This window comes from Clavispora lusitaniae (genome assembly GCF_014636115.1).
Source record: "Clavispora lusitaniae strain FDAARGOS_655 chromosome Unknown tig00000038_pilon, whole genome shotgun sequence".
In the NCBI taxonomy this organism is placed as follows: domain Eukaryota; kingdom Fungi; phylum Ascomycota; class Pichiomycetes; order Serinales; family Metschnikowiaceae; genus Clavispora; species Clavispora lusitaniae.
This window is the reverse complement of record NW_027093976.1, coordinates 403,477-416,585: the sequence shown is the minus strand read 5'-3', so window position 1 is coordinate 416,585 and position 13,109 is coordinate 403,477. Positions and strand designations below refer to the sequence as shown.

At 36.3% G+C, this 13,109-nt stretch overlaps 9 protein-coding genes across 9 annotated transcripts; 5 read left to right on the top strand and 4 right to left on the bottom strand. All coding sequences in view use genetic code 12, as the record gives it.

Annotated features, from left to right (window-relative positions):
• Positions 1-18: 18 nt before the first annotated feature.
• Positions 19-906, top strand: FOB63_001310 (uncharacterized protein; the record flags this gene model as incomplete). Its single annotated transcript, XM_002618599.2, has 1 exon — positions 19-906. The coding sequence occupies one exon, from the start codon at positions 19-21 to the stop codon at positions 904-906; it is 888 nt and encodes a 295-aa protein (XP_002618645.2).
• A 3,274-nt stretch (positions 907-4,180) lies between these two features.
• FOB63_001309 (uncharacterized protein) lies at positions 4,181-5,050 on the bottom strand (the record flags this gene model as incomplete). The annotated part of the gene is made up of 1 exon (XM_002618600.2): positions 4,181-5,050. One exon carries the CDS (start codon positions 5,048-5,050, stop codon positions 4,181-4,183), a length of 870 nt encoding a protein of 289 aa, XP_002618646.2.
• Positions 5,051-5,711: 661 nt separating this feature from the next.
• TAL1 (sedoheptulose-7-phosphate:D-glyceraldehyde-3-phosphate transaldolase) lies at positions 5,712-6,680 on the top strand (the record flags this gene model as incomplete). The annotated part of the gene is made up of 1 exon (XM_002618601.2): positions 5,712-6,680. One exon carries the CDS (start codon positions 5,712-5,714, stop codon positions 6,678-6,680), a length of 969 nt encoding a protein of 322 aa, XP_002618647.1.
• A 212-nt stretch (positions 6,681-6,892) lies between these two features.
• On the top strand, positions 6,893-7,351 carry FOB63_001307 (riboflavin kinase; the record flags this gene model as incomplete). The annotated part of the gene is made up of 1 exon (XM_002618602.2): positions 6,893-7,351. The coding sequence occupies one exon, from the start codon at positions 6,893-6,895 to the stop codon at positions 7,349-7,351; it is 459 nt and encodes a 152-aa protein (XP_002618648.1).
• A 241-nt stretch (positions 7,352-7,592) lies between these two features.
• On the top strand, positions 7,593-9,158 carry FOB63_001306 (uncharacterized protein; the record flags this gene model as incomplete). Its single annotated transcript, XM_002618603.2, has 1 exon — positions 7,593-9,158. One exon carries the CDS (start codon positions 7,593-7,595, stop codon positions 9,156-9,158), a length of 1,566 nt encoding a protein of 521 aa, XP_002618649.2.
• Positions 9,159-9,187: 29 nt separating this feature from the next.
• PRP42 (mRNA splicing protein) lies at positions 9,188-10,603 on the bottom strand (the record flags this gene model as incomplete). The annotated part of the gene is made up of 1 exon (XM_002618604.1): positions 9,188-10,603. One exon carries the CDS (start codon positions 10,601-10,603, stop codon positions 9,188-9,190), a length of 1,416 nt encoding a protein of 471 aa, XP_002618650.1.
• Positions 10,604-10,660: 57 nt separating this feature from the next.
• On the bottom strand, positions 10,661-11,467 carry FOB63_001304 (oxidoreductase; the record flags this gene model as incomplete). The annotated part of the gene is made up of 1 exon (XM_002618605.2): positions 10,661-11,467. One exon carries the CDS (start codon positions 11,465-11,467, stop codon positions 10,661-10,663), a length of 807 nt encoding a protein of 268 aa, XP_002618651.2.
• Positions 11,468-12,202: 735 nt separating this feature from the next.
• FOB63_001302 (uncharacterized protein) lies at positions 12,203-12,769 on the top strand (the record flags this gene model as incomplete). The annotated part of the gene is made up of 1 exon (XM_002618606.2): positions 12,203-12,769. The coding sequence occupies one exon, from the start codon at positions 12,203-12,205 to the stop codon at positions 12,767-12,769; it is 567 nt and encodes a 188-aa protein (XP_002618652.2).
• RPL20B (60S ribosomal protein eL20) lies at positions 12,242-12,760 on the bottom strand (the record flags this gene model as incomplete). Its single annotated transcript, XM_002618607.2, has 1 exon — positions 12,242-12,760. The coding sequence occupies one exon, from the start codon at positions 12,758-12,760 to the stop codon at positions 12,242-12,244; it is 519 nt and encodes a 172-aa protein (XP_002618653.1).
• Positions 12,770-13,109: the final 340 nt, after the last annotated feature.

Here is a 13,109-nt window from a genome sequence, read left to right as displayed (position 1 = left end):
AGTATAACTAAAGTACAGATGAAGAAAAATAGCTCGAGTTTTGTTAGGGAATCAGGCATGGACATTGGTCCTTCTCCACAATTATGCATGCGTGAGTTCATCATTACAAAATCCTTCTCTTCAAACTTGAAAGCATTTGCATCTAAAGCAAGTCTTGATATGTTTAAGCACTTCAAAGGCTTATCTCCTCAACAACAAAACTTCTTTAGAGCGAAAGAGCTACAAAATCAATCGAAAGGACTACCTCTACTAGTGCTGAAGCGTGTACACGAACTTGGACTTGGTGATACTAAGTATATGAAGATTTATAAGTGCCTACCATCACCAGAATCACGGGATAGACTCTATGATAAAGTGGATAACTCAATTTTTACTGTTGTTTACAAGAGGACTTTCCCGAGTTACATACGATTCTCACTAAAGTTCGATAATTCCACTGAAATAATAATGATATTACACTCTAGATTTCCGATCGCAGATATCGCAGTCGGGGACAAAAGATATCGATTTGTTCGAGACAGATCTTACTTTATGTCTACAGGGTACTTCATGAGCGATTTGTATTTACTTCCTCCTGATAAAGTAAGTCTTACTGATGATTTAACTTCAGATAAGAAAGTGAATAAAAGAAACAAGCTCTTGGGAAATCTGATAAAAAATGTTCTCGCTCCTGTTTCCTTCAAGTCCACTACTGAATTCACCTCCCAGTTTGAATGCGGAAAATTTGTCAACGACCATCTGCCACGGTTTGGAAACGACCATAAGAACTCTTCATTCTCTGTCCTTTCCACAGATTGCGATTTTGATTCGAATAACGCTGTTAGGTTCGAAGATATTGTTCTAATATGCGCATGTATGATACTAACCAATCATGACATAGACGAGAGGAGGAGAAGACACCAGTAGCCATCCAATAAATGACAACCCATCACAGAGGAGCCAACTTTATTAAAATTGACCTACGTAGAAGGTTCACCCGAAATGGAAAACTGGTCAGACCAGAAGACCTTAATGATTCACTTTAGGTTGATATTCTGTATCAAACACGATCTCCATACTATTTTCATCACAAGAAGTATAATGCTAAACACCTTTCAAGATCTGTATAACTTTGGCCACTACCTTCAGAGAAGCATGTTACAGTACACGTATCAACCTATGAAGTGTACAAAGAAATCAAGCAAAAACATAAAGTAATTAGCAAAACAATTTCCAATATGATTATTGAAGTCAAAATAATTGGTTTCAAACGCTGTAGTTGCTTCCATTTATAAAATCATACTTACTTGGACTTGAGTACGAAGCCTCAATTAATATCATTCTCATATAATTAAAAAGAATGAAAATAGAAACTTATCCAAATGCTGCAAAAAACCATATCTCTTCCCGTAAACTAAATACAAGAACATATATCCAGCAATTATTTCGCTCAACTTAAATATGATTTCAATTCGTTAAGAAGATTATTATTATTATTATTATTATTACATTAATGCCAATCAAGAATTTATTAGCAGTAGATAATTTTCAACACACTCAATTTGTACAGCTGGCCGAAATTAATTACGATTCTTAAATACAATAAATAAATACAGATAAATAAACATCCTTACCATAACAACAATCAGTAAATTGTAAAAGTGAAGAACGAACAGCTTCAATTCAAGGCATACAAATGAAAAGAAATTAACGAACTCAAGAGCAGTCTCCAAGTATTGATCATTTCAGCCATTATTCATACACGCTGGTAATCTCCGATAGTTGTTTAAAAAGAAGAAACCGTTTCGCCTTTGAATTGTAAAACTATTGTTTTCAACTTCATTACCTTTAGAAATATTAACACGCATAGGATTTAGAATTTTACATACCCTAAGTCTTGATATGAAGAAAAATTTGTCATTAACTTTATTCACACAACGTATACTAATATCAATTGCAAAATACATATCATCTATTGAAATGAATTAGACGAAATAATACATCAATATCCAACTTGAAAGTATAAATGAATTATATATTATTGTCTGTAATTGAAAGTTCAGTATGAAAATGCTCGAAAAGAAAATTTATTGAAGTTATATGTACATATATATGAAGTATTTAAGATAAATACACAGTTATGCAAAGACATGGGGAAATTTAATTTTCCAGGCATGAGATTTAAAACATAACTCAAAGAGTTAACAACAATGGTACAGCAGTAAAATTTTATAAGTTGCAGCTTAATAAAAAAACTCTCCTCATTTTCAAAAGCAGTGAACTCGAATTTATTCATCATGAGAATTAAAGCGACGAATATAACCTGCTGCCAAAGATATATTTATGCTATGATGTCGTTTATCTACTCTTAATAAAACGAATGTTATCCTTACTATAAGCAGATGCTCACCTGTAACTCGAATTCACTATATTGACAGGATGAAATATAGTTCTCACACTTCTAGAGTCTGAGAAGAGGTGTCCTTATAAAAACATTCTGAATCGTATTCGGCACGGAAACATACGTGAATTTTTTAGGATCTTATTTTAGTTTATAACATATGGGAATATAGGTACCAAAGCGATATTAAATCAACCTGATAATGAGATTCAAATTTTATTTATTAGTACGTATGTACGTACTTGAAGTTTTAAGAAGGATTTCAACCTAAAAATATTAATTATTCCAAACACTTCAGAAACCTTTAGAGGTTGCAAATTTTCTTATGAATTCTAATAGTAGTTCTGATACATAAAGTGAATTTGTGATTGTTAACAAATTGTTAATACTGTAAGTAGATCTTGTTGAATAAGACTTCCTTTTGTTCTTTCCAAGCCGACTAATCAATTTTTAATCACAAATGGTACAAGGTACATGATTATAGTTCAAATAATGAGAAGGAGTTGGATGAATACTATGATTGTGAATAGTGAAATGCCACAATTTACAGGTGTTAAGAAGCAAAATATATGGAAATTAAAAAAATAAAATAGAATAATCTAATCGTGACTTTGTCTAATTGTTTGAAGAAAATGTTAGATCAGTATATATCTTATGTTCTTTAAACGGATTAGAACTCTGTATCTTTATTTTGTGTGGTGTTTAATTGAATGGTTCAAGACTACTATGTTTTCTTCATTTTAGTAAGGATATTTGTAAATGGTTGATGAATCTATCAATTTCAATTTTGGTTAGATTCATATTATGTACGTTTATTATGTATGTTTTTCTCATTTTCCACAGCCATATATTTTGTTCGAAAAATTATAGAAGTATTTTAATAAGTCATAGACTGATTGATATTGTTTTCTCACGTATCTTAATAAACCTTTAATCTGGATTATTGATTTTGGAATTAGCATTTAGTTTATTTAGGTAATCGGTTTGATATATCTTTATGTTGCTGCTAATGTTTTGTTCATTTTATGAAGAAAATGAATATGCATTTTGACTACATTGTTGTTCCGATGTATTTATTGAACTATAAGTCGTTATAAATGTTTCTGTCCATAGTGTGTATATTTATTTTATTTATTAGTAAGGTATATTCTCCATAATAATTTTCTTTCAATTATAGGATGTAAAGTTTATACTCTGGTAATTAGATTTCCCCCATTTTTTTACATCAAATGTGTAGTTTTTAACATGTGAAATCATGAGAGGTTTGACTAGTTGTTGAAGTTAATAATTCGAGAGGAGAATGTATCATTTAATCTCTCATATAGCCAATGGCTCTTTGTCACCGCTTTTTTCTTCTTGAATGAGTTCAAACTTGAAACCAAATTCAAAAAGCAGATTTCCGAGTCAGAAAGAACTGAAGGATTTAGTTAGAAAAGAACAGTACCGTAGGAATCTATGTCTGTTCTTGATGTGTTTCAAATATTTAGGTCCATACGATTTCGAGCCGGGGTGGGTACAGTAAGACCAAGATAATAAAATGAATAGTGTTCAAAAGAGACTGACAGTAAAAGAATTTAGGTTATATCATATTACCCTTGAAATCACTAAAAGTATGATTGAGTCGCAATAGTGTCTCTTTTAAATTTAGACGTTCTTGAACTATTTGGTTCAAACCGTTTGTGTAGAATAATGGCTGCAATTGGCAGTTCTGATATTACAATGAGTTAAATGAAAAATAGTACTATAAATGAAATTGCACGAAGATCTTATTACTGTTAATATTATTTAAAAGATGCATACTTACTCTTCTTGAATCAATTTAAAATTCAACACTAGTCCTAAATCACCCTCGTTAACCCCATGCTCCCCTCCTGCCTTTACAACCCAATTGAAATTGTTTAGATCGTCATTCGCGTATTGAAGCACATCGATGTCAAAAGTCTTTGAGCCAAAAGTAGGTATAGCAACATGATACTTTGAGTCTCCCATTCGTAAGAAGTTTGTGTCAAAGACGCATATATATGTCTTATCAGGTTCAAAATCAAACTTATCACACCTCAGTGTTTTACAAAAGTACTTTAATCTGTCCTTAGATTTTTTGGGGATGATTTCATCTGGATGTGCAAAGTGAGTTAAATTCTCCAATCCTGAAATGGTTGTGTCGGTTCTCGAATCCACACTTTCTGATTCCTCCACAACACCTAACCCAGAAAACCCATTTAATGCAGGACTGTAAATGTAAGGACAATCGCAATAAAGATCGCTTTCAACAGTAGGATTTATGAACCACTTGAAGAATTTGAGCCCTGTAGATAGTAATGAAGTAGGTACGTACTTGCGTACCTGTGTTGTTAAATCATTTCCGAATAGCAACTCAGAACCACCGATTACTCTGGAGGGCACAAATTTGATAATGATCCGCAAATTAGGCATAGTTTTGTGCTTCTCTCCCTTGGATGGATGCTCCACGGTGAGGTTTGTCTCGTCACCATAGTTGTAAAAGCTGTTATCTCTATGTGCTGAGCAACCATCAAAGTTGCAAATAAAAACAGCTACTTCGAAGCGGCCGATCGCAGTATCAACATTGGTAAACTTTCCAGAGTTCACTGGAACGGTTTGAAACTCTCCGTCGTAAGACGAGGAGGCTTGGATCAAAAGTCTTTTTGTCATCTAAGTTATAAAATGGCCCCGCGTAAGAGGTTGCTTGATTACCTGTCCTTATGTGATGTGCAGTACATGATTGCGATTAACTAATTTCTGGTCTTCAAATGTCAGTATTGTGCCCTAGACATCAGTGACTTTAGTGACAAAGGGATTGGGAATGTGTGACTTGCCTGACGTCGTGTTTCGTATTTCTAGTCTCAAGTACTAGAAAAAACATCCGTTTGATCTATGCCACTCACTGAATGTTAACTAGCAACGAGGTTAATCTATCTGAAAACAATTAGAACGTAAAATTACGTATAATGTAAGTTTCGGTCTATACTTGAAGGCAAAACCGAATTCGGCAGCAATGTAACGGTACCCAGTTCTATACAAGGATTTCCTGTACCCTTAGCTTCTTGTGTAAAAGACAGCAAATTGCATTAAATTACTTTCACAATTGCTACGAAATGTCCTTTACAGCTTGTTTCTTTTATATCTGTGTATACATTTGTCTGGTATAGTGATGTTTTCGGGGGTCTAGCAGCGTAGTGATTCCAGCTTTCATAAAATTAGTAATGCAAGTTCCCGTGACTGCGTGCGCCTATTACCCGTCCGAAAAATGAGATATAAATAAAGTGCCCGCCGATCGCGGGGTCTGTTCGGAAAAAAAACTCATTCTCAGCAAATGTCGAACTCATTGGAACAATTGAAAGCTACAGGCACAGTTATCGTCACCGATACTGGTGAATTTGAGTCAATTGCTAAGTACACCCCTCAAGATGCGACCACCAATCCTTCTTTGATTTTGGCTGCTTCCAAGAAACCAGAATACTCGAAGTTGATTGACATTGCCATCAAATATGCTGATGACAAAGGCTCAAACCCAAAAGAAAAGGCCGTAATTGCCATGGACAGATTGTTAGTTGAGTTCGGAAAAGAAATCTTGGCTATTGTTCCAGGTAGAGTTTCTACTGAAGTTGATGCCAGATTGTCTTTCGACAAGGAAGGAACCATCAAGAAAGCAATTGAAATCATCGACTTGTATAAGTCGATTGGAATCTCTAAGGAAAGAGTCTTGATTAAGATCGCTTCTACCTGGGAGGGTATTCAAGCTGCCAAGGAATTGGAAGAGAAGCATAAGATCAGTTGTAACTTGACATTGTTGTTCTCTTTCACCCAAGCCGTTGCTTGTGCTGAGGCTAATGTGACGTTGATCTCTCCATTTGTTGGAAGAATTTTGGACTGGTACAAGGCTTCTACTGGTAAAGAGTACGATGCTGAGAGCGATCCAGGTGTTTTGTCGGTTAGAAACATTTTCAACTACTACAAGAAGTACGATTACAAGACCATTGTTATGGGTGCTTCGTTCAGAAACACTGGTGAAATCAAGGCTTTGGCCGGTTGCGACTACTTAACTGTTTCTCCAAAGTTGTTGGAGGAATTGATGAACTCTTCCGAGCCTGTCCCTAAGATTTTGGACTCTAAAGCTGCTCAATCTGAGGATCTTGAAAAGGTTTCCTACATCCATGATGAACCAAAGTTCAGATTCTTGTTGAATGAGGATGCTATGGCAACTGAGAAATTGTCTCAAGGTATTCGTGGCTTTGCTAAGGATACTGAGTCCTTGCTTTCTCAATTGGAAAGCAGATTTTAAGTAGTGCCTTTAACACAATATGATAGTAACATGGAAAGTTTGTTTGTATGGGAGTATGTCCTATTTTTCCAATGCGTGCAGATGGTCAATATTACTAATGTTTGACTGAATCTAGCTATTTTTCTGAATATGCGTGAATATGCGTAAGTACACGCACATGCGGAAAAAAAGACCTGTCACAAACGTTTACTTGATCTAATTCTTCATTCCCTATGAGACCCGAGGCAGTAATACCCGAAAAACCTTGTACTCCCTTTCCAATACTTTGCTCTTCTAAAGTGATTTGTGGTTTTGGAAGGGGTTCGTCGGAATTAGGAATTCCAACTGCCAATGTTCCAGTCGAAGAGGCCTTAAATAAATTAGATACTGGCATATACTTTGGCTGGTGCCAACTAACTCCCGAAACAGGAAAAGAAAGTGAATACATCAAAAGTGAAGTAGGGAAGGAGATTCATTTCAATTATGGGCATAAGTTACATGATAGAGACTCTACAGTTTTACCAATGGTGATGTCTTTGGGTTGGAATCCTTTTTATAAGAACGATCAAAAGGCTGCCGAGGTACACATAATGCATCAGTTTTCGGACAACTTTTATGGAGCTAATATCAGGTTTGTAATATTGGGTTACATACGTCCGGAATTGAACTATACTACAAAAGGTATGTTATGACTTTCTAATTGAGAAATAATAGCTCTTACTAACAATCGTTTAGAGGCTTTAATAGATGATATTCACACAGACATCAAAATTGCCCAGGAAACACTTCAGAAGCCTGGTTATGATAAATCATTGCTTTGCCCATTGTGACTAGGCTCAGCCATGTTCTTGGTTCCTGCGTATAACCAATCCCCACATTCAAAAAAGTGAATGACGAACTTGAAGATAACTACCCTTCCATCTGGCACGTTTGATGTTGCCGCTCCTTATGCTAGAGGAGCCTAATAGTCAGAAATGCATCATCGATGGTGTTAAAAACATAAGTTATTGTGAACACATAGAGTTATTTTGCAATCCAAATTACTTTCGCTATGCGCAACTGTACTATTGCTCCAAATTTTATCCATCAACCACACTAACAATTTTGATATCCACTGGATTGGTTATCCTAATAGGTATCCTTACAAAGATACTAAGCACAATAATATCTAATTATCTTGTGTTTTGTGTTGTGAACTTTTCGGAAATGATAGGCTCTAATAATAATACACTTGGCCTTATAATCCTCCCGTTAACCAATTCTTTGCCAGATTTAATCAACTTTTACACTGCAATGAAGAGTGATTCAACCGATCTTGTTTTAGGTCAAATAGTCGGCGCAAGCTTAATCAACTTTACACTAATCATTGGTTTAATCTGTTGGCTATATCCATTTCGAACTGACAATCGCACTAGGGATTACACTACATTTTTATGGGATCTTGGAGTATTTAGCTTCCTGATTATCATTCTAGAGGATGGCAAAGTGACTATGAAGGAATGCATCGGCTTGACGATTTTTTTCATTTGCTATATGGTTTGGTCTCACAAAGAAGATGTCGCGCAGGAGGATGATCTCTCTGCTATAGAAAATGCTATCGCAGATACGACCATATTCCCAATCTCTCTGTCTACAAACTTGCTAGAGCAAGGAAATGATAATATTATGGATAGCGCATCATTGAAGAGCGTTGTGGAACAGGAAGAAAAGTTTGATGTCTGGGAAGTGATTAATATCCTTTTTGACCATGCGATTTTCCTATTCATCCCTATATCAGAAACAATCATCGTCAGTAACCATATGAGTTATATCAAGAGGTTGATTCACCGTACGTTCTTGTTCCGGTTTTGGCTAACGGGTGTTACAACATCCTTGATATACTTCTGGTTTAACGGAACCATAACTCTATGGATTGCACCGTTATTATTTTTTGCATTCTGTTTCGAAGAAGTGCTCCGCTGTTCTTGCAGTGGTACAGTCATATGTCTAATACTAGATGTGATATGCGTGTTGAATTCATTCTTGATCATATCAAATTTAACCAAAATTGCTCTTCAAATCTTGAAGAATTTGGCGATCATATGGAATGTGTCTGAATATTCTATGGGATTGTTTGTTTTTTCCGTGGTGAACTCAATCAATGACATTGTAATGAATGTTCTGATGTCCCAAAATGTTCAACCCTCATTGGGTGTCAAATCATCGTTGGGTACTTGTATATTGATCTTTTCAATCGGAATTGGTTTCAATGGGATTTTATGCATGCTTCAAAACAATAGGGATGGAGTTCCATTATTAGAAAGGAGCTTGAAGTTTACGCTTGATCATGAAATTTATGCAAGCGCCACAATGTTGATGGTGATGCTAGGGATTTATCTAATTTATATCCCAGCTAACAATTGGAGATTTGATCGACGCATTGGTGCGTTCGCAATTGTATTTTGGTTTATAACAAACGGTCTTTGTTTAGTTATTGAAATGAAGTCAAAGACTTCTTAGAATTATTTATTTCAAATATGAATCCAGAACTAATCTTCCAATTTCTTCTGATTAGGATATGCCAGTCTAATTATTGAAAGTCTTTCCTTGCTGAACATAGGTAAACGCTTCATTTCGGAATCTAATTCATCATACTCTGCATTGAGGCAACTTAACAAACGTGCCAACATGGATTCAGACATGCGTGTAGATATTCTGCTTAAAACATCAAGAGATTTTGTCTGCCTTATGATTTGCAAGGCCAAACCACTTAAATACTCATCATCACCTTCAAAATGAAACATGGACTCCACTTCGAACAATTTTGAATAGATGCAATTAGGGGCAGTTTTATTCAAGGCCAAATAATTCACAACAATATCTCTTGCTCTTTCGAAATAGCCCAAATACACCTCTAAATCAACTAGACGAATGAGCAATTTCACATCATTTCGACTTGGATTAACGGATATGAACTTCCGCAATATCTGCCGACACATGCTAAACTTCTTTTGCAGGACTAAATAATCCACAAATTTGAGTACTATTGTACAATATTTTGCTGTCGAAACCAATGATCTTTCATAGAGCTGACAAACATACGAAAAGGTATGATTCTGTTCAGCAAAATCAAGATACTGCTTCCAGCTTTCTATCTGATTAGTGCTTAGGACATGATTGTCGTAATAGAGCGCAGAAACGATATTCTTTTCGAACGAATAGATTTGATAGCTCTTGTACTGATTGACGACATATGCATCAGTAAAAGTCTTTTCAAGTCTCTTAGAGATAGTAGACAAATTATTCTTCGTTTGCGTCTTCCAAGTCTTTAACTGTGAATCAGGTATCAAAAGATGTAAATTGTTGAACGTTAGTGATTTAGGATTGATGACTTCCATCATCTCCCTGAATAGGAGACTGTAATTGTACAAAGGTATTTCAACCGTACTTCGAATGAGCCATATTGACTTTTCATAGTAACCATTGTCTTTTGTAGCATATGATCGCAAAAAAGAAAGATAAAGTAAGTAAAAGTCTGAAGCATGGAAGTTGAACCCTATTCTGAGCCTAGCTTCCTCGAAGAGTTCTAGAACTTCTTGAGTATCATCACCTATGACTCGAAGTTTGAATCTTAAGTAATCAAGCCAGTAGCTTAAATCAAATCCAACATAAGTTAAACCCTTTAGATAAACAGTATTAGCTCTTTCAATAAAGCCGAGCTTGAATTCCCATTCGGCGTATGCTGTCCAATATTTGGATAATAACGGATATTGATGAAGGAGAGAATCAAAGGACACCCGTAAGAGATGCACTTGTGCGTCGCTAGCAGTTTTATCAAGGACCACGCCATTGCTGTAAGTCGCACAGTGAACCAACTGTTGCCATAGGTCTAGATCAAATGGATTCTTCAATAACTCTATAGACACTGAATGCCAGTCCGGATTAATTTGGGACAAATCGCTCATGGCTTTGGGATCTAAACATATATTTTTCTACTTTGAGATATCTGTACACACTCCCACCTATGTACCACGATAGAAGTGAGAGGACGACGCCTGATGGTTAGGGAACACTAATGTTTCTGCAATAACCGTATTTTGTTTTCTAGTCAAAGCAAAAACAACGACCTCAGCGATATCAGTTCCAGTTAAGGGTTCAGTTCCAGCGTACACGGCCTTTGCCTTCTCCACATCTCCCTTAAATCTCACTTGCGAAAATTCGGTCTCAACATTACCAGGGTCAACCTCAATCACTCTAATTTTTGTGCTGATTAACTCCTTGCGCAATGCATGCGAGAAAGACTTAACAGCAGCTTTTGTAGGACAGTAAATGCCTCCTCCAGGGTAAGGGTCTCTTCCCGCAATAGATCCCATGTTAACAATATCACCAGAGTTCTTTGCTTTGAAGATTGGCAAGATCTCTTGAGTCAACATGATAAGTGCTAAAACGTTGGTTTCAAACATTTCTCTGATATCTGAATCTTCTATTTGTCCCACTTCGTCCCGGCCCAAAGCTTTCCCTGCATTATTGAAAAGTACATCAATATCCGCAAATTCAGCAGGGATACTTTTGACAAAAGATTTAATCTCATCAGTTTTAGAGACGTCAAATTGCACAGAGAGGACCTTTATGTTGGGAAATTTTTTCTTCAATTCATCTTCTAAGCTCTTCAATCTTTCTAATCTTCTAGCTGTCAAAATGAATTTGATGTTTCCATTGGCGGCTTCAGCCAATTCTTTAACAGTGGCTTCACCAATTCCAGCAGAAGCGCCAGTAACCAATACTGTCTTTCCTGCTAATCTTTCAGCTGCTTTAGGTCCGTAACTCATTGTGAGAAGTTGTCAATGGTGTTCCCTGACACGGAAATGAGTCAAGGAGAACTGATACTCACCATACAGGAAAACCTATTGTACCTATCTAGGTATGTCGTGCCGATCTGATTGCAGCTGATTGTAAATCCAATTGGCTTAAACATACAAAACTATATTATGAGCACTTTCAACAATTGCAGAACCGTAGTATTTCGGGATTTTTTTTGGTGACGAAGTTAATTTTTAGCAATGAAACCTATACGATTATACTATATTGACTTGAACAGAGATGCTGTCACAATCAGAAAATCTGAAAGGAAGAAACAAAGAAGATAAGAAAATGAAAAAAGAAAATCTCAAGCAATGGTTTTCATTACTGTATTCCTTCGTCAGTATGTGTGAAGGGGATTGTTGTAATGTCAGTAACTGTACTACTACCTCATACATTTCGTAAGTGAAATACATCTTCGTGGTCAGTGCTAAGTTTCTACCACTTCACAATGACAAATACAATCGAATGTGTTACAGGTGGCGTCAACTAGCTGTTTATGAAATTGAGCTACTTTCTTGTACGTCTGCTGAAGTATGTACCTTGAAACTCCTCATTGGCACCCTTATCCAGTACATAGATAGCACAAAAAAGATGTAGCAGACTTTCTTAACATTGTGTGTGATATTAAACTTATAGAAACTGATACTTTACTGAGATATGGTTTACAGGCAGTTATTATACTTTCACATGTATTATTATAAATGTGGTTGGATGAAAGAGAAACCAAGAACACAATCCGCTTAGTAGAAAGTAGTTGGAGCGTTGAATTGGTACAACTTCTTCGACTTTTGGACTCTGTGTGGCAATGGGAATTTCAAGTTCTTGGCCAAGAATTGCTTGACGTATTGTCTCTTGACGTCTTCGGTCTTCTCCAACTCAACAACCTTCAAGATGTGGATGTTTCTAAATCTGGCTCTGTGTCTAGCAGCCAAGTCCTGGTACATAGTCTCAACAGCACCAACTCTGGTGACGTCTCTGTATTCCTTGTACATGTTGTGGATACCAGATCTGGATTCGTATCTGATCCAGACACCGAAAGTCTTAACCTTGGTTGGGGTAGATTCAGAGATGGTGTTAATGGAAACAATCTCACCGGAAGCTCTCTTGACCTTGTACAACTTTTGCAAGAAGTACCAGTAACGAGACTTGGCAACAACAGTGTTAGGAGCGAAGATTCTCATTCTGAACAACTTTGGTTCTGGGACAGCCTCGGTTGGGAGACGACGACCAATAACTTGATATTCGTTCAATCTAGACATCTGAAATAGTTAGTAAGTGTATGACGCAGTGATACGATTCCTGTAACCCAATACTAAGTCCTCACAGCAGGTGAATATTATAAGTGAACTCCTGATGGACAGCGAAAATTTTTCTGACAAGCTGTAAGAGAGAATAAGGGGAAGACAAATCCCAATATTGCATTCATGGATTCATGGATTTAGACAGATTCATTGCGGTAATGATGAAGGGAACAGGATATCGATATATGGGAGGGCCTTTCTTACATACTTTGTTGTTGAGTTGACTAAGTGAACAAACAGAAGAAAAAACAAGAAAGTTCTTAACTCAACCGAGCTGGCCTAGGATGTCGCACCTGCTCCATGAAAA